We start from the raw sequence: 24949 nt of genomic DNA, 5'->3' as shown, positions 1-24949 counted from the left end.
GCACAGGTTGTGTCCCCTGAGACTGGGGATACCAACAGGTTGGACACATGGTGGAGAAGAAGGGGTCTGTCTGGAGACACACATGGCAGCCTTATAAACACGGCTTCCACCGGCCCAACAAAAAGAACATTAGATTCCATGTCTCTCTGGCAACAGCACATCAATAGTGAAACCTGAAACTCTCGGGCATCTGTTCTCTGCTATTTAAGTCACTTGTCCACTCAGCAGTTAGTCTGTATGTGCCGAATGCCTACGCACTGGCTCTGCACAGGGACACAAAGTTACTCAAGGCGGACTTTTCTCCAGAGTCACGGTCTGGCCAGATCACAAACTTGTAAAAATGGGAGTAGGAAACACTGAACCAGCACGTACTGCAGGCCAGGCACTGCCCTGAGTGCTCTGGGGGCATTAACTCATTTAAATCTCAGAACAACCTACACAGTGGGCACTATTATTACCCCCATTTCACAGATGAGGAAACGGAGGCCCAGAGAGGTTAAGTGATGCACCCACGTCACACAACTAGCTCTAAGCCAGACAGTCTGACTCGGACGTGTGACCACTGCTCTCCATTGCCTCCTGTAAACCAACGTAAGCGGTAGAATAGAGTGACTGCTGTTAGGCAGCATATACTAGATGGCCTTCTATTATTTACAAAACCAGACAAAAACATTACAGATGTTAAATAGAAAAGAGGTCCCCAATCTCCCCCTGGAAGACTCGTCCTGCTGCCTAACCACGTGAGGACATCTCTCCTCTCGATTCCTCGGCTCTCTCACACGACAAAACCAGCCCTTTGCCTCTCTCTGTTCCCTAGGGACAAAGAGGCTGGGAAACGGGGCTGCAGCTGCGTGTGGACAGAGCAGAGACCGCAGGTTTCCTTGATGGAGGGGGAGTCAGGCGTCCGTCTCCCCCACGCACCTGGCAGCGCGGTGGTGAGTGGGAGCAAGTGGCCGCTGCCTCTCTGGGGTTATGCAAGGACAAGACAATGACCAGCTTCGTCTAGTTTAGCAGCTGGAAAGGAGGGTCAGGGATTCCTTTGAGGGTCACTGGAGTTGATTGATCTACCCCCTGTGAAGTTGTTGAAATAGAGCTTTTGCTTAACACATTGTGGATGGATCACGAGAACTTGCCAGCTTTGTTTAGTTCCACTTCATATTACACAGTGCTTTACAAAGTACCATACTTTAAAAAGATATTAGCTTGTAAGAGCATGTATTAAATAACTCCAAAATGCAATGGGGATTTAATTTTAAAGTGTGCCTTTAACATTTATGTAAAACGTTTTTTGTACTCATTCAATAGAAACTTATCTGGCCATTGGGTAAAGCTAGCAATAAAACTACTTGTCTGCAATGTGTTAAGGGCAGACAGTTGGAACAAGGAGCCAATGACTCTAACTGACCACTGGGGCCACCCTCCCGACCTTCAGCGAGTGCCTGCTGCGTGTAAAGCCATGAGGGCTGGGACCTACGTGTTGAGGGTGCAGAAATAAATAGACCTAGAACAGCCCTCCATTCTCCCAGCCACAGCTTTCACGTTCTTTTGATTGTGGCCTATAGTGAGAGATACATTTAAATCATACGTGTGTGTATGCTCTGGGCTGTTCTGTTTCACCTTGCTAGTCTGTTCCTTTTTTTTTTTTTTTAAGTGATTACAATCCAATGAATTGATATCTTTTGTTGTTGTCAATCCTTACCCAAGGATATTTTTTCCATTGATTTTTAGAGAGTAGAAGGGAGGGGGAGAGACACACAGAGAGAAACATTGATGTGAGCGACACATCGATTGGTTGCCTCCCCCATGTGCCCAAACCAGGGCTGGGGATTGAGCCGCAACTGAAATAGAACCTGAGACCCTCCAGCCGATGCTCTAACTACTGAGCCAGACTGGCTAGGGCCAATGAATTGATATCTTGACTCCTACTGTGCAGTGGATCAAGTTGTGCAGCTAGAAAACACTGGGAAAAGGTACCCAACATGTCTCGTTATAAAACAGTGTATAAATGAAGCCACAGAGGTGTGTACGAACGGTATGGAGCCCTGAAGAAGACAGGCATTAGGGGCCTGGAAACCCTCTCCTATGCTCTTTCTGTTACCTGTTGTGGGGCACCTGCAGTTCATCCTGTGGGAAAGTCCGCCGGCCCCATTTCCCAGCACATCTCTCACCAGCTTCTCAATGGCCTCAGCCCCACCATCATCTACAGATACCGCCCCTGGGTGACCTGAACTAACGTCATCTGTGACACCCGCAAGGAGTCCAGGGACAGGGTAGCCCAGCTCTAGAGCTCTCTGAAGTTCCCCGAGCACAAGGAACCCACAGGGGATGCCTGCCTTTCATCTGACTCTGTCTTTTCCAGCCTCAGCACCCATTCAGTGAGTCTTGAGTGGGGGGTGGGGGAGAGTAGACCCTGGAGGAAAAGAGTGGGCCAGCAAATGGCAAGGAAGCAACGACTGTTGATACAGAGATGTGATGTGAAGAAGCAACTCAATGCCAAAACACAGACTTCTCCTGGCAGAGGTTGGCTGGGTGGGGCTGCACACGGCCAGTGAGCTGTGGGCCCTAGTCCCAGGGAAGCAGACAGGGTACCAGCAGATGCCCTGGAGACCTCCCTCACACTGGCCGCCTTGCTGGCCAGTGCAGGCATGGAATTAATTCATGAGCTGCATGGACACGGGAGAGGGAAAGTATCTGTGCTAACGAGTAATCATGAAAAAAAGAATTAATGACATATGAAAATTTAACTTCCAAGAAGACGCCTGAAGCTTCCTGGAGCCAAAGCATGTGGTGAGGAGCATGGGCTTGGGGAGTAAGACTGGCCGGGCCAGATCCTGGCGTCCCATCTCCTGTGTGCTCTCCTGGGAAACAACTGAGGACAGAGGAGAGTACGAGTTGGCGCCTACTGCTTAACCTTGCGGGGCTCAGTGTCCCCCCTGGTGAAGCAGGGGTACCGACGGAACCTGCCTCCTCGGATTGCTGTGCGGGTCACATACGAGAATGGCTGGCCCCATGGTGCAGGCTGCTGCATACCTTTGGGCAGTAAGTGAGAAACAGTGGAAAGCAGGGCCAGGGGCTGGGAAGTAGCCACGGCCACGTGGGATTCCGCCTGCCTCCTGCATCTCCTCCCACTGGCCTCATCGCAGACAGAGACACCCTCTCCCAAGGGCCTCACCTCCACCTCAGAGAGGAAGACACAGTGAGTTTCTCAAAGCCCTGTTGGCTATTCCTCTCTACGTTTGTCCCAATTTTGTTGAAACCCTGAACACACGGGCCAGAGATAACTTTTCTTGTCAAGGTCCATGGAGTGGTGGGAAGAGCCGGCCACCGACTGAACACTGGGACGGGAGGGCTCTTCAGCCAGTCCTCCGAGACTCTCCCACCCCTGTAGGCAGATGAGGCGCCCCTGGCAACGGAGAGCAGAGGTCCAGCAACTGGGGGCTGGGGGCTGGGGGCCGGGGGCTGGGGATGGATCCCGACAGCTGCTGGGAGAACACACGTTCTTCTCCCTTAAACCCATGACTTGGAAACCTCCTATGCGATGGGTCTCAGTGTGCAGGAGCATTTCTTTATGACCCCGACTGTGGAGGCTTGCAGGGGAGGAGACAGCGGTCTAGGGGGGCCCAGGAGGGTTCGCCATCTGCCTAAGCAAAGCCCACCCTGGGCCGTGAAGTGTCTGACCACAGGGAGAGCTGCAGAAACACTCGCAGTGCTTAAAGGGGTGACTTTAAAATGTGGCATCTCATGGTGCACGAAACAGTGATGGAAACCACAAGTGGACGGTCCTCCCTACCTGGGCCTGCAGCGCTGCAAAGTCCCTGAGCACATTAAGGCACGGCAGAGCCCAGCAGCAAACATTTTGCCTTGATTTGCTGTTTAACCCCGTGTTTCTCAAACATACTTGGCCACTGGCCCTTTTGCTAAGGAACAAGTTCTTTCTGTGGGACATCGCTGGGCAAAGAGTGAGTCAGGGCCCCCTCCCATGCACACTGGCCTCTCCACAAATGAGGAACTCGTGTGGCGAGCAGGGTGCAGGCGGTTCGAGCTCCCTGTGTGCCCTTGGCCAGACCCTGAATGCAGCAGCCTGCCTGGGAAAGGACACACAGCCCCCGGGGCCAGCCTCAGACCTCACTGACCAGGGCCTGAAGGCCCATGCTGGTTACTGTAGTCTCACCCCAGGGTGAAGGCCAAGCCTCTGAGGGAGGAATAGGGTGCTCTGGTGGAGAAGGTCAGAGGCCATGTCTAGCCTGGAAGTTTCTGTATGAACCAGCCATCATGAAGGGCCACTGAACAACCCTGGGCTCCCCTCAACACAGGAGCCCAACACAGGAGCCTCAGAACGGCTCTGGGAAGCTGATCTGTGCTGCATTATTTAAAACACACACACACACACACACACACACACACACACACACACACTTCACCAGCACTCATTGCAGCAGAAGTTAATGATCATTGGGAAAAGCGGAAGGAGACCGGCCCGTCCATCCCGGCCGTGAACTGCACGGTTTAGAGTCTGACTGTCTGGCTTCTGTCCTCTGGCTTCGGGGTGGACCAGTTCTCCTGGCAGATGCATATGTGAACTCTATGTAGATTAATTCATGATTTCAAAGAAGCTTCAATTTGAAGCTGGCAAAACATTCTGTTATTTCCAAGAGTTATTACAACTGAAATCCTGGCACAGACTGGAAGGTCAGCCTGTAATCTTGTTTAGATCCTTTTAAATTCAGAAACTTTACAGTGGGTTAAAAATAGATCGCATCTGTGTCCTGCTCCTTTCATCCCCGCTGCAAAGGCTGTGCAGTGATTTTGACCTACCCTCGCTATTAGCCAGAGAAATCCTAGCACTTGGCAACTGGGAATCTGTGGAGCCCAAACAAGTCATTTGTAAATGCAGATTGACGCAGCCATTGTGGAAAGCAGTATGAAGTTACCTCAAAAAATTGTAAAAGCCTTATGACCCAGCTATTCCACTTCTTGGAATATGTCCGAAGAAACGGAAACACTAATTCGAAAGCATATACGCACCACTGTGTTGACTGCAACGCTACTTACAACAGCCAAGACTTGGAAGCAGCCCCAGCCGGTCTGGCTCAGTGGGTAGAGTGTTGGCCAGCGGACTGAAGGGTTCTGGGTTCGATTCTGGTCAAGGGCATGCATGCTGGTTTCAGGTTCAATTCCTGGCCCTGGTCAGGGCATGAGAAGGCAACCAATCCATGTGTCTTTCTCACATCGATGTTTCCCCCTCTCTCTGTTTCTCTCCCTTCCTTCCACTCTCTCTAAAAATCAGTGGAAGAATACCCTTGGGTGAGGATTAACAACAACAAAAAACAACAAAAAAAGATTTGGAAGCAGCCCAAGTGCCCATCAGTAGATGAGTAAATAAGAAAGCTGTGGCCCATTTACAGAATGGAATACTACTCAGTCATAAAAAGAAGGTCTTACCTTTTGTGACAGCATGGATGGACCTGGAGTTATTATGCTATTGAAATAAGCCAGTCAGAGAAAGACTAACACCATATGATTTCACTTACATGTGAATCTAACAAACAAAATAAACTAACAAACAAAATATAAACAGACCCATAGATACAGAGAACAGACTGACTGACAACTGTCAGAGGGGATGGGGGTTGAAGGACTGGGTGAAAAAGGTGAAGAGATTTTAAAAAATGGGTTTTGGGGGTGATGCTCACCACATGCCTGAGCAAAGTTGCTCATTATCCTGCATAATAAGTTCTAGAATTAATAACAGCAGACTGTCACTCATTACGAACAGCAGAATAGTAAGTACATGGATTCATGTGGCATGGAAATGTGGCCAGGCGAGGAGAAACATTTTCAACAGTGCTACCCTGCCCTGGAGGGCTGTGTCCTCGCATATCGACCAGGAAAGAGCCCAGTGCATAGATCAAAAGAAACTGGAGGAGGCTGGAAGGGCATGCTGCTCTTAACCAAAAGTTAAGTGAAGATTGCACCTGGTTTCAGAAGAGTCAAAACACTGCACGGTATCTTATATGGCACCCGACGGGTGAAGGGGGTGCCAGCATTTTCCTGCCAGCACAGATAGCATTCCATTCAGGATGACCTCTCAGCGGCGACTTTACCTTCATGAACATGCTAAATCCAGTCTTCAGGAGGTCGGTGAGGCCTGACGACATATGCTCAATATCAACAGGATCTGGCCTTTCGGGATCAAATATTTCCTCCACAACCTGCTTCAGCAACGGCTTGTAGGATGCCTGGAAGGAGAAATATTGTGCTGTGAGCAACAGGGTTTGTCTGGAGAGAGGATGGTTTTATCTGCACCCAAGGAAACAAAACAATGTAATTTTGATACTGAGCAAAGGCTATGAGTTTGTGTGTGAAAAGGCAATTATAACAACATTGGATTTTTTGGTAAATGTTCACCCCAGTACCTCACCACTAATTGTTGTTTCTCATATTCCTTATAGAAGCAAATCTCTCGTCCCCAGAGCTATAATCACAGAATGGCTAGTTTTTCAATCAAGATCGAAAGCGATGATTTTATGTATGAAGTATACTGGAAAACAAAGTACTGTCATTTGGTATAGACATAAAGATGGTCTCCAGGTTTTCCTAAATATTGTTAGAACTATGCTCCTTCTGCTAGGAACTCAAATGTTTTCTTTCTTCCTTTCTCCCTTCCTTCCTTCCTTCCTTCCTTCCTTCCTTCCTTCCTTCCTTTCCCCCTTCCTTCCTTCCTTCCTTCCTTCCTTCCTTCCTTCCTTCCTTCCTTCTTTCTTTCTTTCTTTCTTTCTTTCTTTTCTTTCTTTCTTTTGTCTTTATTTTAGAGAGAGGAAGGGAGCAGAGAAGAGAGATAGAAACGTTGATTGGCTGCCTCCCGCACACTCCCTACCTGGGATGGAGCCCACAACCCAGACATGTGTCCTGACTGGGAATAAAACGGGTGACCTCTTGGTTCATGGGTTGACGCTCACACCAGCTGAGCCACACCAGCGGGTGGAATGAATGTTTTCATACAATGTTTTGTTGCCGTCCAAGCCCAAGGCATTCCCTCCTTCCTCTACGGAGCTCAGCTCCAAGTAGGACTTGGACAGAGAATGCAGCCAAGGTGCCAAAAAGGAATCCGACCAAGGCCAGGGCTGAAGAGAGGGAGGCCACGTGGTACTATAAACATTTCAGTAGAATTTAGTTGAACTTTTGATAAATAATGCCAAATGCTTTCCTTTTCTGTGACCTGAATAACCTACCCACACTTAGTAATACTTGGAGGCAGCTCCTCTAACTGAGCATGCTCCCCACCTCTTTCCTTGGTTCTCCTTACTACCAAGCTCCTCCTCTCTTCCCTTCAGTGGATCACTGTCCTCCCAGTCCTGCGGCTGCCTCTGCTGCTCCAGTTCCACAAGGCACCCAAGTGTGAGCATAAAGGATAAAGGAAGGAGGAATGACTTCCCTCAACGCATTCTCTCAATCTGTTCTATCTCTACTGCGTCTGTTATAGGCTCAGAACAGCCAGGCTCCCACGGAGCACCGGTGAGATGTCTTGAACTCCTGTTTCTCTCTTCGCATGTGAGCTGCCTTTAGCAAGTGTCCAGGGTATTTGGTGTATTGACTTCATCTTGCTTTTCTCACTGTCATTTATTTTTTACTCTTATTTTCCCTTTATCCCTATTTTCTTATCTAAAATATCTTAAAAATAAAGCAGGGCATATACTATCAAGATCATAAACAATCATTTAGCCAGAATGCAACAGGTGCATTTGGCAGGGATAAGATGCAGGGGAAAATAGCAACTGCTCAGTTGAGGGTGTAGCCTTCTTATGCTTATTAGTCAAGTAGACCATTGCATGCCCAGAGATCTCACAGGTTAATGCTTTTGAAAGTAAAGCACTGGGCAGGAATATCGATAAGACAGAAATTAACACACACACACACACACACACATACACACACACATCAACCTTCCTCATAATAAAGCTATATCCAGAGAAATTTTAAAACTTTACCATACAGGCAAAAATCTATAGGTATGAAAATACACTTTTGATGGGGCCATAATGAACTGAAACTCTCACATATGGCTGATGGAAGGGTACATTGCTACATAGTGTGGAGAGCCATTTGGCAATACCTATCAAAATTACAATTGCATTTGACCTAGCAATTCCACTTGTAGGAATTTATCTTATAAATATGCTGATATCTGTAAATGATGCTCATAAAGGGCTGTTTACTGTTTGTAATAGCAAAAGATTGGAAACAACTCAAGGGCCTATCATTAGGGAGCTGTTTAATAAATGGTATGCATCACAGGAGGGGACGCTATGAAAGTGCAGAGGGAAGTTCTCTGTTGACCGGGCAGAAAGGAAGGTGCAGAATGAAGTGTGGGTGAAAAAAGCAAGGTGAGAAACAGTGTATGATGGGCTGGACTTACGTGAAATGTGTCATGTGTATATTTGTTGAAATACAGAAAAAAATAAATTCTGATGTGATATACAGAGACTACCATGAACAGTGATCATAGGACAGGGGATTGGAGAAGGAACAGAAGTGGGAGGAAAACTTTTTAATATATTGCTTTTTTAATTTTTATTTTTCAATGTATTGCTTTTTAAAAACACAGTTAAAACACCACTACAAACAGCAACAAGATTTTTTCACTTGTTGAAAACGAATAGATTATGCATGGAAGAGAATAGAGTAAAAACACACCAAATATTAATTAGGGCTAGCTCTAGGTTCTGGGAGTGGGGGATATTATTTTCTTCTTTTTTCAAAATTTCCAAAATTAACAAATATACTTCTAGAAGGATAATGTAATCTAATAAATACTTTCAATGTTAAGAAAAATAAAGGTCGTAGGATGACCTTTGAATTCTATAAATCCTCTTCCTTGAGTAAACCGTCTTTAGAGTCCTATCATCTCAGCCTTTCTGGACATTTAATCTCTTAAACTTCAACACTCATCTCTTTAAACTGCTCCCAAGTTACATATTATGTAGGAGAGACCTCTAAATTCTTTATCAAAACAACTAAGCACAGCCCGGCCGGTGTGGCTCAGTGGATGAGTGTTGACCTGTGAACCAAGAGGTCACAGTTTGATTCCAGGTCAGGGCACATGTCCAGGTTGTGGGCTTGATCCCCAGTGGGGGGCATGCAGGAGGCAGCTGATCGGTGATTCTTTCTCATCATTGACGTTTCTATCTCTCTCTCCCTCTCCTTTCCTCTCTGAACTCAATAAAAATATATTAAAAAACGACAACTAAGCACAGAACAATAAGTAACACTGTGCCTTTAATAAGCAAGATTTGGAAAAGACTCGCTCAGGTACAAAGTGGTACTTTTGTGACTTAGCCAACACCTTTCTTCGATTTTCTCCTTTGGGTTTTAATGATGAGAACCTTTGGCTCCTTCCTCTCGGCCACAGAGCTCAGATTGCTTTGTGCTCCGAATCCTGTCACTGAAATCTGACTGGCACGGACGGCTTTGGCAGTGGCTTCTCAGAGGAGAAACCTCGGATGGTCCTGGAATTTTCTACTCAGCCAGAAGCTACCCGCTTCTGAGAAAGGACCACAGCAAGGCGGTGAGAGGGGACAGGATATCTTCCGCAGCGCCCTGCTCAAAGTTTCCCTCGTGTGCTAGAAAGGGCCAGAGGGGAGATGAGTCGTGTAGTTTGTCTCAACATTAACAGGGTTAACCATAGTAATTTAATTTTCCTAATCAAACATTCCCTGCCAGTTCACCTTTATTGGGGGTGGGGGGGTGGGGAGAGGAGAGGAATTAAAGACACAGGCATTTTCATCCTTTCCCTGTCTTGCTGGTCATTAATCCCTTGCTTACACCACATCCAGTGTGTGTGGGCAGTAGGGGTCTGTGCCTGCCACCGTCACTCAGACACCAGGTTCTTCCACTCCCTCAGGCCCCGGGGTCCCCACCGCAGCCCTTGCAGCTCATCATCAGACGAGGAAAGAGAGTACGGAGGGTTTGCAGAGAGATTTCATGGGCTCTGCCCGAAAGTGATCTGTATCACTCCCACCATAATTCATTGGCCGGAACTAGTCACAAACCTACATTTACCTGCAAGGGACTCTGGAAAATGTGGCCTCACTGTGCCAGGAGGAACAGAAGCGGCGTTTGGGGTTCACATACACTGTCTCTGCTGCACACATACTGTGAAGTCGGATTGAAACATGCATATAATTATTCCCTTTACAACGGACACGTTGCATGTTGTAGGCAAAGTACTATTAAACCCTTTTCCCTTCTGCATAAGAATTTGACCTTTGGTTAACTTTTTAGCTGTCTCCCTGGAAACCTGATAAGGGAAGAATGTCAAACTCTAGCCAGGCAAGATTGCTTAGGATAAAAGTGACCCCTGCTTGGTTAACTGCATTAGACTGGGGGGACTATAAATACTGGATAGAAGGCCAGGCCTTGGGGCTTCTCTGAGTTCGATGACTCTTGCATGACTGGCATAACTGGGCACATCCCTTGGAGGGACGCTGGAAGCTACACTGTGCAGTTGTTCCAGAGAAATTGGCTCCTATGGGAGACGAGGAACTGCCCCCCCCCCCCCCATGTGAGTCTAGTTCCCGCACTCCTGAGCTGTCACCTCGGGACCAAAGTGAGTAGCAGTGGTCACAGGGACTAAATAACTGCTCCGGGGAAGGAAAATGCCCGCTGCTTCCCCGTGGGAGCTGTGTTCCTGCCTTGGGCAGACTGGTGTCAAGTGGGGGCTATGGCCACAGAGCCGACTTACCCGCCAGGCACACAACACAGAGCCTGCGTAGGACCTGGGAGACTTTTAGGGACCCATAAAAATGCAGCAATTTCTTTTAAAATTAGGAGGAAAAAAAATACCTTTTAGGTCAAAGAAAATGTTTTGATATATACTATTTATATATTTGTCTCTACATCAATACAATGGCATAATAAAATTTTTGGTATTTTTTATTTTTGTAGAGGAAGGGGGCCACAAACTCAAAGCTGCTTAGGGCCATGAAAATCATAATATCGCCCTGTATGAGAGTGTCCTGAGGCTGCCTGAGGTTTGTTAGAGCCCACAGAGACCCCCAATGGGTATTACATTTGAAATAATTACAGTTACAAAAAGTGATCTTACACCAGAAACTCTTCTTCTTTAAATGGCCAGTATCTCTTCTAGAACAAATTGGGCTTTTAAAAATGCCATATTTAATTAAATTATGAAAAATACAATATTTATGTCTATGCCCATGGTTTTTCTTTTGTGACGGAGATAATGTGTGATTAGGTCTAGAAGACTTTTATTGACTTGATTCTTGCTCTCGAAGAAAAGTATTGACATAGCAGGAGTTTCTGCCAGTATACACGTCAGAGTTAATTTTGAGAAACTAGTTTAACTACAGTATCTTCTTGAATTTGGTGCACGTTAAAGATGGTCCAGGATTAGTTTCCAAGAAAACCTGAGTTGTTGCCACAGCCACATCCCATTGGTCAGGGCTGCTGACCTCGCTTTGCCAGTTGGTGATGGTGCAGCGAGGGACTCAGTCCTGCTCCTGAAGATGCTTCTGCCTTTTCTGCCAAATTGACTCTCACCAACCAACTCCTCAGGGAAACGTGTAGACACAATATTCATTCTGTTTCAATCCCAGACTGTTCAAAAAACATCTTTTCAAAACTGCTCTGGCTTTGACGATTCCATAGTTTATTTATTTTTAATTTTTGCTATACTAAGATATTTTCTCCTTTCATCTTCTTAAAGAAAATGGTTTGCTCATCCATTCATCATCCATCCATCCATCCATCCATCCTTTCATTCATCATCCTTCAAAGTAGAAGCAGATTATGCACTTACAATTTTTTTGAGTGTAGTCCCTTCCATTTCAATTTGAGGACACCGCAGCCCAGAGCTATTAACTAGGGTGCATGAGTTCACAGAGGCATTTAGAAGCAGCAAAGGACAGCCAGTTCCCCAGACCCCAGTTTAGTCCTGGCTCATGCTGATTCTTCCAGAGAGAACGCTGGCAGGTCGGGTGAGGTGGGTAGAGTCAGGAGGAAGGACAGAGTGCAGCACTTGGAAAAGAGCACCTGGTGGCCAGGGCAGGGGTGTGACCGAGACGGGCCGACAGACTGCGGAGAGCCACATTCACCAGGCACAGGATGAAACAAGCCTCCTTGGGCACAGCTGCTTCGCGAGGCCCTTGTTCAACATGCCAGAGGCACAGAAGACGGTACGCATCTGTGGAAAGTTTTCTCCGACACAGCACAGCACTGCGAAACCTCTGCCAAAGCGAGTCGTGCGAGAGCCATACGGCATTTCTTTCCGAAAGGACTCGCCAGCTTCTGGCCCTGAGACGTGTCTGCTACCCTCCTGCTGCCGCTGCTGAGGAACTCAGCACATGGAGCACTGGCACTGGGGAGGAGGTGGAACCTCCCGCTACACTGGAACAGTTGAAACGAATCGCATAAGACTCGCTGCACAAGCAAAACTGGGGCTTAGGTTTCTAGTCAACAGTGTCTGAGAACAAACAGGACCTTTTCAGTCACACTGGTGTCAGCAATGAACCCTTACCACACACAGCAGCCAGCAGGACAGTCGGCTCGAGGATCACACTTTCTGTGTAGCCCATCTCCTTAGCAAAGGAAAAGACGAAAAGAGGACAAAGAGAAGGCCTATTTCGTCCTTTACAGCAAACGCTTACATAGTGCTGCCTACGGGTATGTGTCAGCTCCTGTCCCAAGAGCTTTACATGAATGAACTCACCTAATCCTTAGAGCATCTGTATAGGGAGCGACTATTATTAGCTCCTTCCTGCAGAGGAGGAGCTGGGCACAGAGAGGGGAAGTAACTTGCCTAAGGTCACAGAGCTAGAAGGGGGCAAAGGTGGGCTATGGATCCAAAAGCTCAGGGTCTCAGACTGTTCTGTTAATGTCTGTGCTAACCTCCCTCTCACTAACCATGGAGAACGTAAGAAGTACCATCCATGCTGGATCAGACCCCCGTCCAGGACCCACCCACCCACTGGCCCACTGGGTGGCAAGCATTGAGCCGGCTCTGCAGACAGGGTGGAGAGCAAGCACCGCGCTGCCTCCAGCTTTGGCGGTGTGCTCCTCCAGGCAGGCGCTTCCGAGGCAGCCGCTCGGTCCCCCTCACCCACTCTCCGGACTGCGCCAGAGGAGGGCCAGGTCTGTGCTGATGTTCAGGACTCGTTTCTGGAAGCCCAGAGATTTTATGTACTTAATTCTTTGTATGAAATCAGTCTCCTTAAAACAACGAGGGGGATATCTGCTTTCTGTATCTGAGCTGTGACTGACACCTTTTCCTAATGGGCTAAAGGACGAAGTTAAACCAGAGGTGCCTCTAGTGTAAACAAAAGAAACAGGAGTGTCTGAGAGGCAGCTTGTTCAGGCTGCCCCGGGAGGGAGGGGCTGGCAGGGGCCCGGAAATCCAGGGAGAGCCCAGATCTGCAGTGCTGCTCAGAGCGGGACCGGAACCCAGGGCCAGACCAGGCCTAGAGCTCTTCCAGGTGTTTGGGGATGCCTGGACATCTCAGCTAGCTAGACAGAAAGCACACATTTTTCCTGGAGCCACAGGACTGAGGACCAGACTGGGAGGAGAAATGGACAGAAAGTTGCCCGGCCAAGACCTGTCTTTAAAACTAGACACAACTGGACTCTGACTCTGGTCTGAACATTTGTCCTTTTCTAATTACACGCACTTTGTGTCCCATCAAATCCTCTGATATGTAACAAAGATATGTGCCTTGCATACAAGATGCACCCAACAAATATGTAAGCATCTATTATGTGCAAGATACCACTCTAGTCACTAAGGGTATGGCAGTGAACAAACCAGATCAAAATCTGTCTGTGAGTTAAAGCTTCTTTAAATCTGAAAAGTATTAAAAAACCAAAATAGGTAAAATTTACCCATAATCACATCAAAATAGTTTTCTCTAGATATGTAAATACAAAGTAAGAAGTCATAGGCCCTCCTTGTCCATCCAACCCTTCCCATCCCTCACAAAGTACCCATTATAAATGTTCCCAAAAAACTTAAAGACTGACTAAATACACACACCCATATACTTTTTATCATTATTTTTTTAACCAAAATAAAATAATGCTTTATGGAATGATCTACAACATGTATTTTTTTTACCTAATAGATCATGCACCTCTGTTTTAGTTAGAATTTTCTGAGAAGCAGAGCCTGAGACATGGGTTCAAATATAGTCTCTGCTCAGGACACTTAGATCCATCCCATTCATTTTGATGGTTGCACAGCATTCCACTGTCTCTATATCATTATTTATTTAATCCCCTTGAGGTATACACACACATATTGGCCTCCCACCCCACCCTCCATACTTTGTCCCCATGTTCCATTCACTGGGGAAAACTCATTTTCCAGGCTCTGAGGCCTGGAGAAATGAGAGTGTTGGCAGCAGGGAGATGAAGTCTAGGAAGCTTATCATTGTCCTTACCATGCCCCAGATTTATGGCAAATGAATAATTATGTGAAATTGGCCAAATCAGTCACCGTGATGATCATAACAGTGAAAAGACCTCATTAATTTAGTTGTTTGTTTTCCCTTTTGCCAACTATAGTAGCTACTTACATCTTGACAATCTTTGGTCTAAATTTCATCATATTTCACCAGTTCTATCATGTCTTGTGGAACTAGTCTATACCATAGTATTTAAAATTGCTATTTTTAAAATATATTTTTATTGATTTCAGAGAGGAAGGAAGAGGGAGAGAGAGATAGAAACATCCATGGTGAAAGAGAACCATGGATTGGCTGCCTCCTACAAGTCCCTCACTGGGGATCGAGCCCACAACCTGGACATGTGCCCTTGGCCGGAATCGAACCTGGGACCTTTCAGTTCACAGGCCGACGCTCTATCCACTGAGCCAAACTGGCTAGGGCAAGATTGCTATTTCTTAATAGCAAAATGGCATATAATTAATTATCTGAGTGACTGCGCCTGTATTTGTGGGAAAGATGTTTTGGATCACTGAATGAAGGATGGGAACTTGGGTTTCTAAGTTGAGTGTCAGTTTCTAAGGTCTTTTATATCTTGATGGGTGATTTCAGATGCCCGTCAGCACCATCCATCAATATTTCTATAGCCTTCCTGAGAACCACAGTACAGTAAGGGAGGAGATTTTGTATTGGCGGCAAAGTCCTGGCATCTGGCCCTGGTCACCTGTGTGCCTGTGGCAGGTCCCTTGGCCTTCCTAGATCAGGATAATGATATGTCTCTGGCTTACTTGTCGTGAGACTGAAAGGCAACACGGAAGGCAGGAGTGCTCTTTAAGTGTCAGCTGCTCTGTGAACATATGGGGGAGGAGTATGGGTTTTGCTAGGCTGCAGTGGGTAACCTTTGCTCTCGTGTACATGCCTGCCTTATAGCCAGCATCCTGAAGTTGTCAGTCTTCACTAACAAAACATTCAACTCTTAGCAAATAGAGTGGGTTTCAGTGAAGATTTCATGGGAGATGGAGGAGAAGGTTCCTTCACACACACAAGCAAAGCTCAGTGACCTGTTCCATCAGAGACACCTGCTCTTACTTGAAAGCTCATTGTGGCTACCAGGAGCGTGGCTTCTGTCTCCTTCCTTATCCAACAGAGACTGCATCACCCTCAGGGCTCCTGTCTTCCTTCACTCCCGAAGCTTCCCTTTGGCTCTTTCTATGTCTCCTCCCTGCTGGGTTTTTACAGAGCAATTACTCCTTTATTCATGGATTCCTTACCATCTTCCTACTCACCAAACACTGCCCCTTTTCCTTAGAGAGCAGTGGGGGACTTTCAAGTAACAAATGCTTTTGCTATCACCAACTTTTTTTTCATTGCCATAATACTATTAGATAATTTTATTATTCTAATTGTTCGAAATGTTTATGGGACTGCTTAGATCCAGAAACTTGGGAACCACCAAAGGCCAGCCCCTCATCTGGCATCTGTAGTAAGGGAAGGGACTTGCCTAAGGTTACAGATGAAGGCTGTGACAGCAACTGTCCCAACCCAGCAACTGTCCCAACTCAGTGCTCACATCACTACATCAAGCCTGCTGTACAAATGCATCGGGATGGTTTTTTTTTTCAAAGGACATCAGGCCTGACATTGCCTGTGTATCTATTTTTTTAAAATGTTTTATTAATTTTAGAGAGAGGAAGGAGTGGGAGAGAGAGATAGAAACATTAATGATGAGAATCATTGATCAGCTGCCTCCTGCATGCTCCCTACTGGGGATCGAGCCCACAACCCTGGCATGTGCCCTGATTGGGAACTGAACCATGAACTCCTGGTTCATAGGTCGATGCTTAACCATGGAGCCACATCTGCCAGGCTTGGAATGCATTTAGATTCAGGGGAACCCAGAACTCTGAATGGGAAAGGGACTTGGAGTTCATCTAGAACAAATCCCTCATTTTAGAGAGGTAACATGGAAATTTTTCTTATACTCTCTGAATCCTAAAAATCCCACACAGATTACATGGTTACTTTACAACATATGTACTTGCCTGGTGGGTATGGTTTCCAGGAACATATACAGACTTGAACTGCTTCATGAGACTCCGAGCCCCGGCAATATCCCGGAGTGACGTGAAGAGGGCATCCACGGCAGTTTTGGCTTGGTGGAATGTCAGGTTAACTGAAGAGTCACAGCCTGAAACAACACAGAGACATTTTCTTGGGTGAACAAATATTTAAATTAAGTTTTAGTCATGGCAGCTTGAGCCGCATGTAACACAATTGGTGTGTTTTTTAAGCCCCATTTTCCCTCAGCGGTTCACTCAGTGGGTTGCTTCAATCACCCACGAGCAATGAAACGTTGAGTATAAATGCCTTTGACAGAAGCAGAACTCAGAAGTGCCTGGGACCGCAGCCGCTGGCTTCAAGCCCCAGACTGCAGACGTTTCACAGAGAAAAAGCTCCCCAGGGCCTACCGTCCTCAGAACACAGTCTGGGAAAACTGGAGGAGACACGGGAAAATACAAGAGTGCTGTGATGAACCTCGCTCGCTTGAACGTCACCAACCCTTTCCATAACACAGGACAGCAAGACTGAGAAAGATGACAGAGTTCTCCGATAACAGAGCATGCTGGGATGGGCATCTTTCTCCTGTGCTAACAAAACAGATGGCGTATTTCAAAAGCCAGCCATTCAAAGTCAATACAACCTGTAGGGGGCCTAATAAAAAGACCCTGCTCAGCAACGATTCTATTTCTTTCAGAAACTTCTAATAGATGAATGCATTCTCTATCTTGTTAGAAGCCCATGAAGAAGAGGATGATTGTGGGTAAGTCAGAAGTTAAAAAAAATAGAGAAAGATTCGAGGTGGGCATGTTTGACTCCCTTACTAGTAAATACCGTGTTAACTCATTAATCCTCACATCGCTCATGTGAGATAGGAGCTGTTATCTCCCCCAGTGTAGGGATGAGGGTTAAGGAGCGCTCCTGTCAGCAGGCACTGCCAATGCTCTGCCTGTGCCCGCTCAGTCACACTAGACATCACCTGTAGGTTTGGGGAACTGTTCCCATGCACCCTGACTGCCTCTTACTTCAAGTAGCTGATGTCTCTCTCTCTGTCTCTGTCTCTTCCTCTCTCTCTGTCTCTTTGTTTTTGTGTCTTCCTTCCTGTCTGAGGGCTTTCTCCAATTGTGGGAGCATGTTTGACCTCTCTGTGGAGCAGGCTGGGGAGTCAGCACTCATAGGAACAGCCCAGCTTGCTCATCCCGTGGGAGAGCAATTCTGCATTGTGGTCTCCACAGCTTTTCCAGGGTGTCCCAGCAGGACTGAGTCCCAGTTGCCCACAACTGCCACTCGCTCAGTAAGGCCCCCGTTTTGGCTTTCCCTCCTTCCCTGTCACACTTCCCTGCTTCCTGACTGCTTCCTGGGATACTTTTCCAAATGCAGTACTTGCAACCAACCCTGTCTCAGGGCCCCAGAGCTTCTGCAGCCACTTGAACACAGCAGCGTGGATCCAAAGCCTGTATTCCTGGGTTCTTTTGGGGGAACAATTTTATTGAGTTAGTACTCACATACAATACTATTAACCTGTTTAAAGTTTACAACTCAATAGCCATAAGTATATTCACATAGTTGTATAGTTGTACAATCATCATCATCACAATCAATATTAGACCATCTTTATCACTCCAATAAGAAACTCCATGCCCATTTCCCTGTACCCCCGTCTATGCTTTCTCTCTCATGGATTTACCTACCTCGGACATTTCATATACATGGAAGCATAAAACATGATCTTTTGTGACGGCTTCTTTTACCTAGCATAGTATTTTGGGGGTTCACGCTAGTTGTAGCATTTATTGGTACTTCATTGTGTTTTTTTATTGCTAATATTCATTGCATGGATATACCACATTTTATATATCCATTTATCAGTTGATGAACATTTGGGTTATTTTCACATTTTGGCTATTACGGATATGCTAGTTTTACATGTACAAGTTTTTGTGTGGACATACATTTTCAATTCTATGGGTGTGCATCTAGTAGAAGAATTGCTGAATCATAGAGAAACTCGGTGTTTAGCCTTTGGGGGACCTGCCAGGCTGCTTCCTGAAGTGTCTGCCCCACTTTATATCCCCCCAGCAGGCAAGAGAGTTCTGATTTCCCCTAGTCCTCAACAATGCTTATTATCTGTCTTCAGGACTGTAGCTATCCCAATGGGTGTGAACTGAGGAGACACTGGTTGATTTTGATAAAGAGAGAAATCACTTTTAGGGAGTACAGCTAGATCCAAACAAGCTTAAACTAAAAAGGAGTGTTTGTAAAGTACATAGGAGCATCCCCAGGAACACAATGGCAGCAGACTCAGGGAGGAGGATGTGAGTAGCTGAGCCTCTCCTTGTAATTACTGTGGACCACTGTATATAACTCTTACAGGGTGGGCATAATTAGGGACTGTTTTTACTCACATTTATAACACCAAATGAATGTTTGTTCCTCCACACCCACTGATTCTCTAACTCTCCAGATACCAACTGAAGGCCCTACAATTCGGTTCAGTTCTGACACTGACCATGCGGCGTTAGTGCAGACGCCTCAGTTTAAGCTCAGTCCCACAAGCCCTGGAAATTGTGAATTATACATTGAAATTAAGCAAAGCCTACATGATTGCAAAGAGTTAGGTCACCTATGGCATAGGCTGTTGGACAAAAATGTTTAGAGATTACTGGTAATGGACAAAATAAAACCAATCCAAAAATAAGACTGCCAAAGAAATTGTTGGAAGGAAAATAAAAAGTCCTAAATTTGCCAATAAAGTAATACTTTCCCGAAAAAGTCAATTACCAACTGTAGGAGGGCAACTTCTGCCCAAGCCATCAACCCTTTCCAGTGTGCCTGGCATCCTTAAAGCAAGGGGTTCTCACACACAGAGACACACACACACACACGTGTGTGTGTGTGTGTGCGGATAAGAGAGAACATGGCTTGTGCAAGATCACAGCCTTATCCTTAGCAAAGTAAGAGTTCAAAATGTCCCTTTGATCACAGACATGAGCTCCTCCATGCACAGTGCCTCCCCCATTCAGAATCTCCTCTGTGAATGTAGCTGCGGTCAATAGTGAAGACATGATGTGGACAGAAAAGCTATGGAAGGGGATGAAGTCTTTTCTATGAAAACAGTGATCGTTATAATCACTTACGTTAGGTACTATTCTAAGGAGTTTATACATATTAGTTCATCTAGTCTCCTCAAAAACCCAGCAAGTTAGGAACCATTATTATTCCCATTTTGTGGATGGGGAAACTGAGCCAAAGAGAAGTTAAATAACACAGAGTCACTCAACTACTAAGTAGAAAAGCTAAGATTCAAACCCTCACAGTCTAACTTGAGTTGGTCCTGTTAACCAACTGCTTTCTTTTAGCGGTGCTAAGACCACATATATAGAAGATCAATAAAACACTTAATTCACTCTAAAGATGGAAGAAATGCTTTCAAAATGGAGTGAGTGCCTTCCTTCTTGGGAAGACCTGGGCTTGTCCCGGCGGTGGAACTCACCGTGGGGTTGCAGCTGGACCCCAGGCTCGCCTTCTGAGCCACACAAGGCGTGAGGTCCCCTGGGCCTGCCTGCACACTCACCTTTGGATCTCAGCTCCCAAAGGTGCTGTACTCCGTTACTTCCAATAAGCCGCTGACAGCCGGCCCCATTAAGCCAGCTTATGAGATAACAGTGTTTGGTAAGGGAGCTCTAAGTGTACAACTCCAGTCAATTCTCACTTAATCCACTGGTTACATAGAGAATAAACCAGAAGCTGACCCTAGACTTCAGCCAGGCATGGACTGTGTGCTCCAGGTGCCTACTTCTTGATAAGGGAGGCCCCCAATCCCTAGGGCACCCCTGTGTTCTTGTAAAATAGGGATGACTCATGCCCCTGCGATTTCTTTCTCTGCAGGGCTCAGGGATCTCCTGGGCAGGGGTCCAGTTACTCCTCAGAGCAACAAAATTTGGCTCCTGTGTCGGTGCCTGCCCTTGTCCCTTCCCTCTCACCCGTCTCCACTTACTGAGGTCCCTTCGCTTCCGCAGAGTGAGAATAGTGGTTTCCATGGTTTTGTGCACTGCAGGGACCCACACTTTGAGCAACAATGAAGCTAAGATGGAGAGAAGGCTGAACAGCTAAATGATCCTCCTGGGATGGCTGAAATGAAGCTGGGATTCTTACTCGTCTGGTTCCGTAAGTTGGGTTGTAAGGAAAATAAAGCATCTCAGCTCAGGAGGCTGCTGTGTCCTGGGCCTTCGTCTGGATTGGAACTGAAGTAGTCATCATCTAAGGCAGTGGTTCTCAACCTTCTGGCCCTTTAAATACAGTTCCTCATGTTGTGACCCAACCATAAGATTATTTTCATTGCTACTTCATAACTGTAATGTTGCTACTGTTATTAATCGTAATGTAAATATCTGATATGCAGGATGGTCTTAGGTGACCCCTGTGAAAGGGTCGTCCAACCCCCAAAGGGGTTGCAACCCATAGGTTGAGAACCGCTGATAAGGCCATGCACACACACACACACACATGCATGCACACATGCGCACGCACAAGCATGCATGCACACATACACACACAAAGTACACACACAGCGCACACAAAGGGGCAGGACCAACATAAAGCATGCCACTTCTATGGCTGACTAAACTGAGGGCATGACTAAAATAGGATTTGAAATGTGTTCTCCTCATAGCTCTGAAGGTCCCTCCCATCTAACTGATAAGAACTAGGACCCAAAAATGTTTGAGCCTGGTCAGAGGTCCTTCTGTCATCTGGACCCAAGTTACCCAAGGCTGGCCTCCTCATCCTTGGACTGGCCCGAGGTTGAAGACGCCAGGCCCATTTTCCAGTTTGCATGCTGCCTTCCTGCCTCTCAGGAACCCCCTGGTGGCAGGGCCCCACCTCCAGGGGCTCCTGGGGCAGTGAGAGAAAAGGTCAGCCTGGGAGTGGGACTCGGCCAGAAAGGGCAGAGCACCAGGAGGTCATGACCTCCCTCATCCATCCAGCTGTCTGACATCGCCTTTTCTCTCTTTTCAAACCATTGTTTCAAAGACAGAGTCTTTTCTCATGGTTCTCCATAAATTCTTGGTAAATGAAAACACACACACAAACAAAATAAAAAAAACAAATAAACCCCAGCAAGTGTCGTCCCCTCTGAGAGCCTGGAGGGAGGTTGACTGCATAAGCCACTCCTGAGTAGGCAGCGCTGGTCAGAGGTAAGTAAAGCTATGGTAGAAGCCCTCTTTGTCAAACATGCTGGGGCCATTTAAAGATGGGGCTCATGAGCATCGATCTCCCACACACACAGATGTGTAGAAATAAAACATTTTATTTAATATTAAAACATAAATGTCCATTTTTTCACTAATCTTTTGAGGAAAGGCCAAGGTCTTTTCTTTGAGTATTGCTTGTTGATAAGAGTTTTGTCTTTTTTAAAAAATAAAACCATTATGTACCATGTAGAATTTCTAATTTCAGTTCATCGAAAGCGGGACAAGACGTTAAAGACACCTGTAGCACAATCTGAGAGCAGAATTATTTTAGATGTAACATTGTTTTTCCTACAACCTTTTACAATCGCCTTCTCACACCTAATTCAAAAGCACTTTTAAAATGCTTTACTGAGCCTTTCAAAAGCTTTCAATTTGGTTCTCACTGAGACAGTTTTCTTTTTGAATTCATATTTAATCGGTGTGTAAGAACATTTAATTACGGTTTAAACTTAATAACAAGTATAACTGTCATACACTGGTTTGGAAACAAACCCAAAAGTCTTGGGAATCATACAAGTCAGCCTGAGAGGGCAGATGTGCCCGGGCACATGGAGGCTGCCCTAGAGCCATGAGGACTCAGAGTTTCTGTGTTGGTCATTCTGCTTCATAGAGAGATTGTGCCTGGCCAGTGTGGCTCAATGGTTGAGCAGGGACCTATGAACCAGGAGGTCACAGTTCGATTTCTGTTCAGGGCACATGTCCGAGTTGTGGGCTTGATCCCCAGTGTGGGGCATGCAGGAGGCAGCTACTTGATGATTCTCTCTCACCACTGATGTTTCTATCTCTCTCCCTCTCCCTCCTATCTGAAATCAATAAAAAAATATTTAAAAATCTACTCATAGAGGACTGTAAAATGTCAGTTGCTCTGGTAAGTGGCTCATGTGGAGGCTGGTTGAGAACATATAATACATAACAATATAATTATAATATTATATTATATATAAATAAATATACATATTTGAGGTCTCATATTTATACTACACAGGCAATTTGTATCTGTGTCAGCAATCTAATGTTTAATGACCTAGTGTGACTTTTTTAAAGATCATTTTTACTTTTCAATTATAGTTGACATACCATACAAAGTTATTAGAGTACTAGAGGCCCAGTGCATGAAATTTGTGCACTGGTAGGGTCCCTAGCAGTTGCCGGCTGCCAGCTGGGGCCTCCCTCCCTTCCTTCCCCTGGCCGGCCCCGCCCCCTGGTCAAACTTCCGGACAACTCCTGGTCGAGGGGACAATTTGCATGCTATGCTGTTATTATAATATATAGGATTACTGACTATATTCCCCATGCTGCGCTTTACCTCCCCGTGACTGTTCTGCAGTGTGACGTTTACGTCCCTCTAATCTAAAAGAATCACATCTCAGAGGTCGGACTGCAGGTTTACAGGGCTCATGTCCTCGGTCATTGCAGAGCCCTGATCTACACCTCATGGCAGGGGCCCTCAGCAGGTGTGGAGGCAATGACATGGGCTTGGATGAGGGTGTGAGCGAAGCCGGCCCAACAGATAAAATCAGAGTCAGAGACATCCAGGTGATGCCGCAAAGGCCCCGAGATGGCCCACAAAGCCTGCCCACATCCTGCAGTCCCTCCCAAAGTCTCCGTCAGGCTCCCCGCACACACAGATCCTTGCTTCACTGCCTCCTGCTCGAAATGTCCTAGCCTATGGCCTACAGTCGCTGCTCAAATGACCAGGAGGGAAGCAGAGGCAAGATGGCAATCAGCTCAGCAGGCAGGGGCTCTCCTTGGTTCATTGCCAACCCCCAGGCCAGGCCCTGGCTCACAGGAGGCACCCACTAAATAACCCTTAAACCAGTGAGTGGGGAAGACAGAGGGGGACAGGGAAAGGGTTGAGTCAGACCAGAATGCTGCAAAGCAATAGCACTGCTTCTCGCGGAGCTGATAAACTACCTCTGCAGGAAATTTCAAACAAAGAGCTCCCAGATGGCGCTGAGCAGTTGCAGCCGCATGCTAAGCGGGTCACCTCCCCAAAGGCTTCTTAAGAAGCGCAACCTCGGTTGGCCGCATAAATTCTGTTTTTGCTTTAACAAGCAAAACGAAACTCTACATGGTTAAAGTATGCATGGATATGAGGTAAAACTGTGTTAAACTTCAGTAAGTGATTACCTCTGGGTGGGGGTGGGTGGGAAAGCCACCCTTTGGGATAGGTTCATGGGTGTTTATGATGTAATTAGAGGCCCGGTGCACGAAATTCGTGCTCAGGTAGAGTTCCTAGTCCTGGCCGGTGATCAGGGCCGATTGGGGCCTTCCAGCTGCCGGCCAGCTGCCATCCGGGGTCTTCCTTCGTTCCACGCCACCCCCTGGTGGTTAGTGCACGTCATAGAGAGCAATTGAACTCCCGGTCTCCCAGGCGAACTCCAGAAGTGACACTTCGCATATCAGCCATATATATATGTAATGCTTTATAACACATATGTATAATATAATCTTTTAAATGTATCATCATTTTAAAAAATGTAACAAAGCAGAAACCGACCACACCCCTTGTTAAGCCTCCAGCAAATTCAGCTCCCTGAACCAGCTGAACCAAGGACGGGCAACAGCTGAGATCTCTTATTATTAGGCGGGAAAGGCTTGTTCAATCTCGAGAAAATGTCACTTCCCAGGATTGGAGCCCAAGCCCTGAGGCTTTTGTGAGAGAACATGCCGGGATGCCTGGAGGAAGGAAAGCTGTCAGGAACAGGCTTTGGAACTGGCGTGGTCAATGGCAGGGTGCAGGCCGCGCTGGCAGGGAGGCCCAGGGAGTGGGATGCAGGACCAGGCAGTGCGAGGAGCAGCCCCTTGAACCTGACCATCTGCGCTGTTTCAGGAGATGCCGAAGCAGCAAAAAGGACAACACTGGACCATCGCGGGAGGAAACAGCCTATCTATTTCAAAACATTTCTCTCCAAGTGGCCTTTCTGGTCACCCTGACTATACGGACATAGTTCCTTTATCTTAACCTTTTCTGTGGTTAAATAAGGGAGGCCTCGAGGACTTTGTTAAGCATATGATACTGTACTACAACGTTAAATAATACGATTTTATATGTTGGTTATTAAAGCAACCTAAATCACCTTAGACAAGGAGAGCTGGAAGTTCAGCATTCTAAACAACTGAAATACCATGTCTGAGGCTATTTCTTTTAAAAGGTAGGCATCCATTTTTTGATCAGTTATATAA

At 46.5% G+C, this 24949-nt stretch overlaps 1 protein-coding gene across 1 annotated transcript in view; it reads right to left on the bottom strand.

The window, feature by feature from the left end:
• The window catches only part of SCFD2 (sec1 family domain containing 2), a 336400-nt gene that overhangs the window by 24790 nt on the left and 286661 nt on the right, over positions 1-24949 (bottom strand). Inside the window, exons 6-7 of the mRNA XM_081088279.1 lie at positions 16496-16641; positions 6105-6239 (exon numbers count right to left, since the gene is read on the bottom strand). Of these exons, the coding sequence (XP_080944405.1) occupies positions 6105-6239; positions 16496-16641 (281 nt within the window). The remainder of the gene's footprint in view (positions 1-6104; positions 6240-16495; positions 16642-24949) is intronic.

The sequence above is a fragment of the Myotis nattereri genome (genome assembly GCF_964212035.1).
Source record: "Myotis nattereri genome assembly, chromosome: 1".
In the NCBI taxonomy this organism is placed as follows: Eukaryota; Metazoa; Chordata; class Mammalia; order Chiroptera; family Vespertilionidae; genus Myotis; species Myotis nattereri.
Note: the sequence above shows the minus strand (reverse complement) of the source record. Positions and strands in the feature narration are given on the sequence as shown.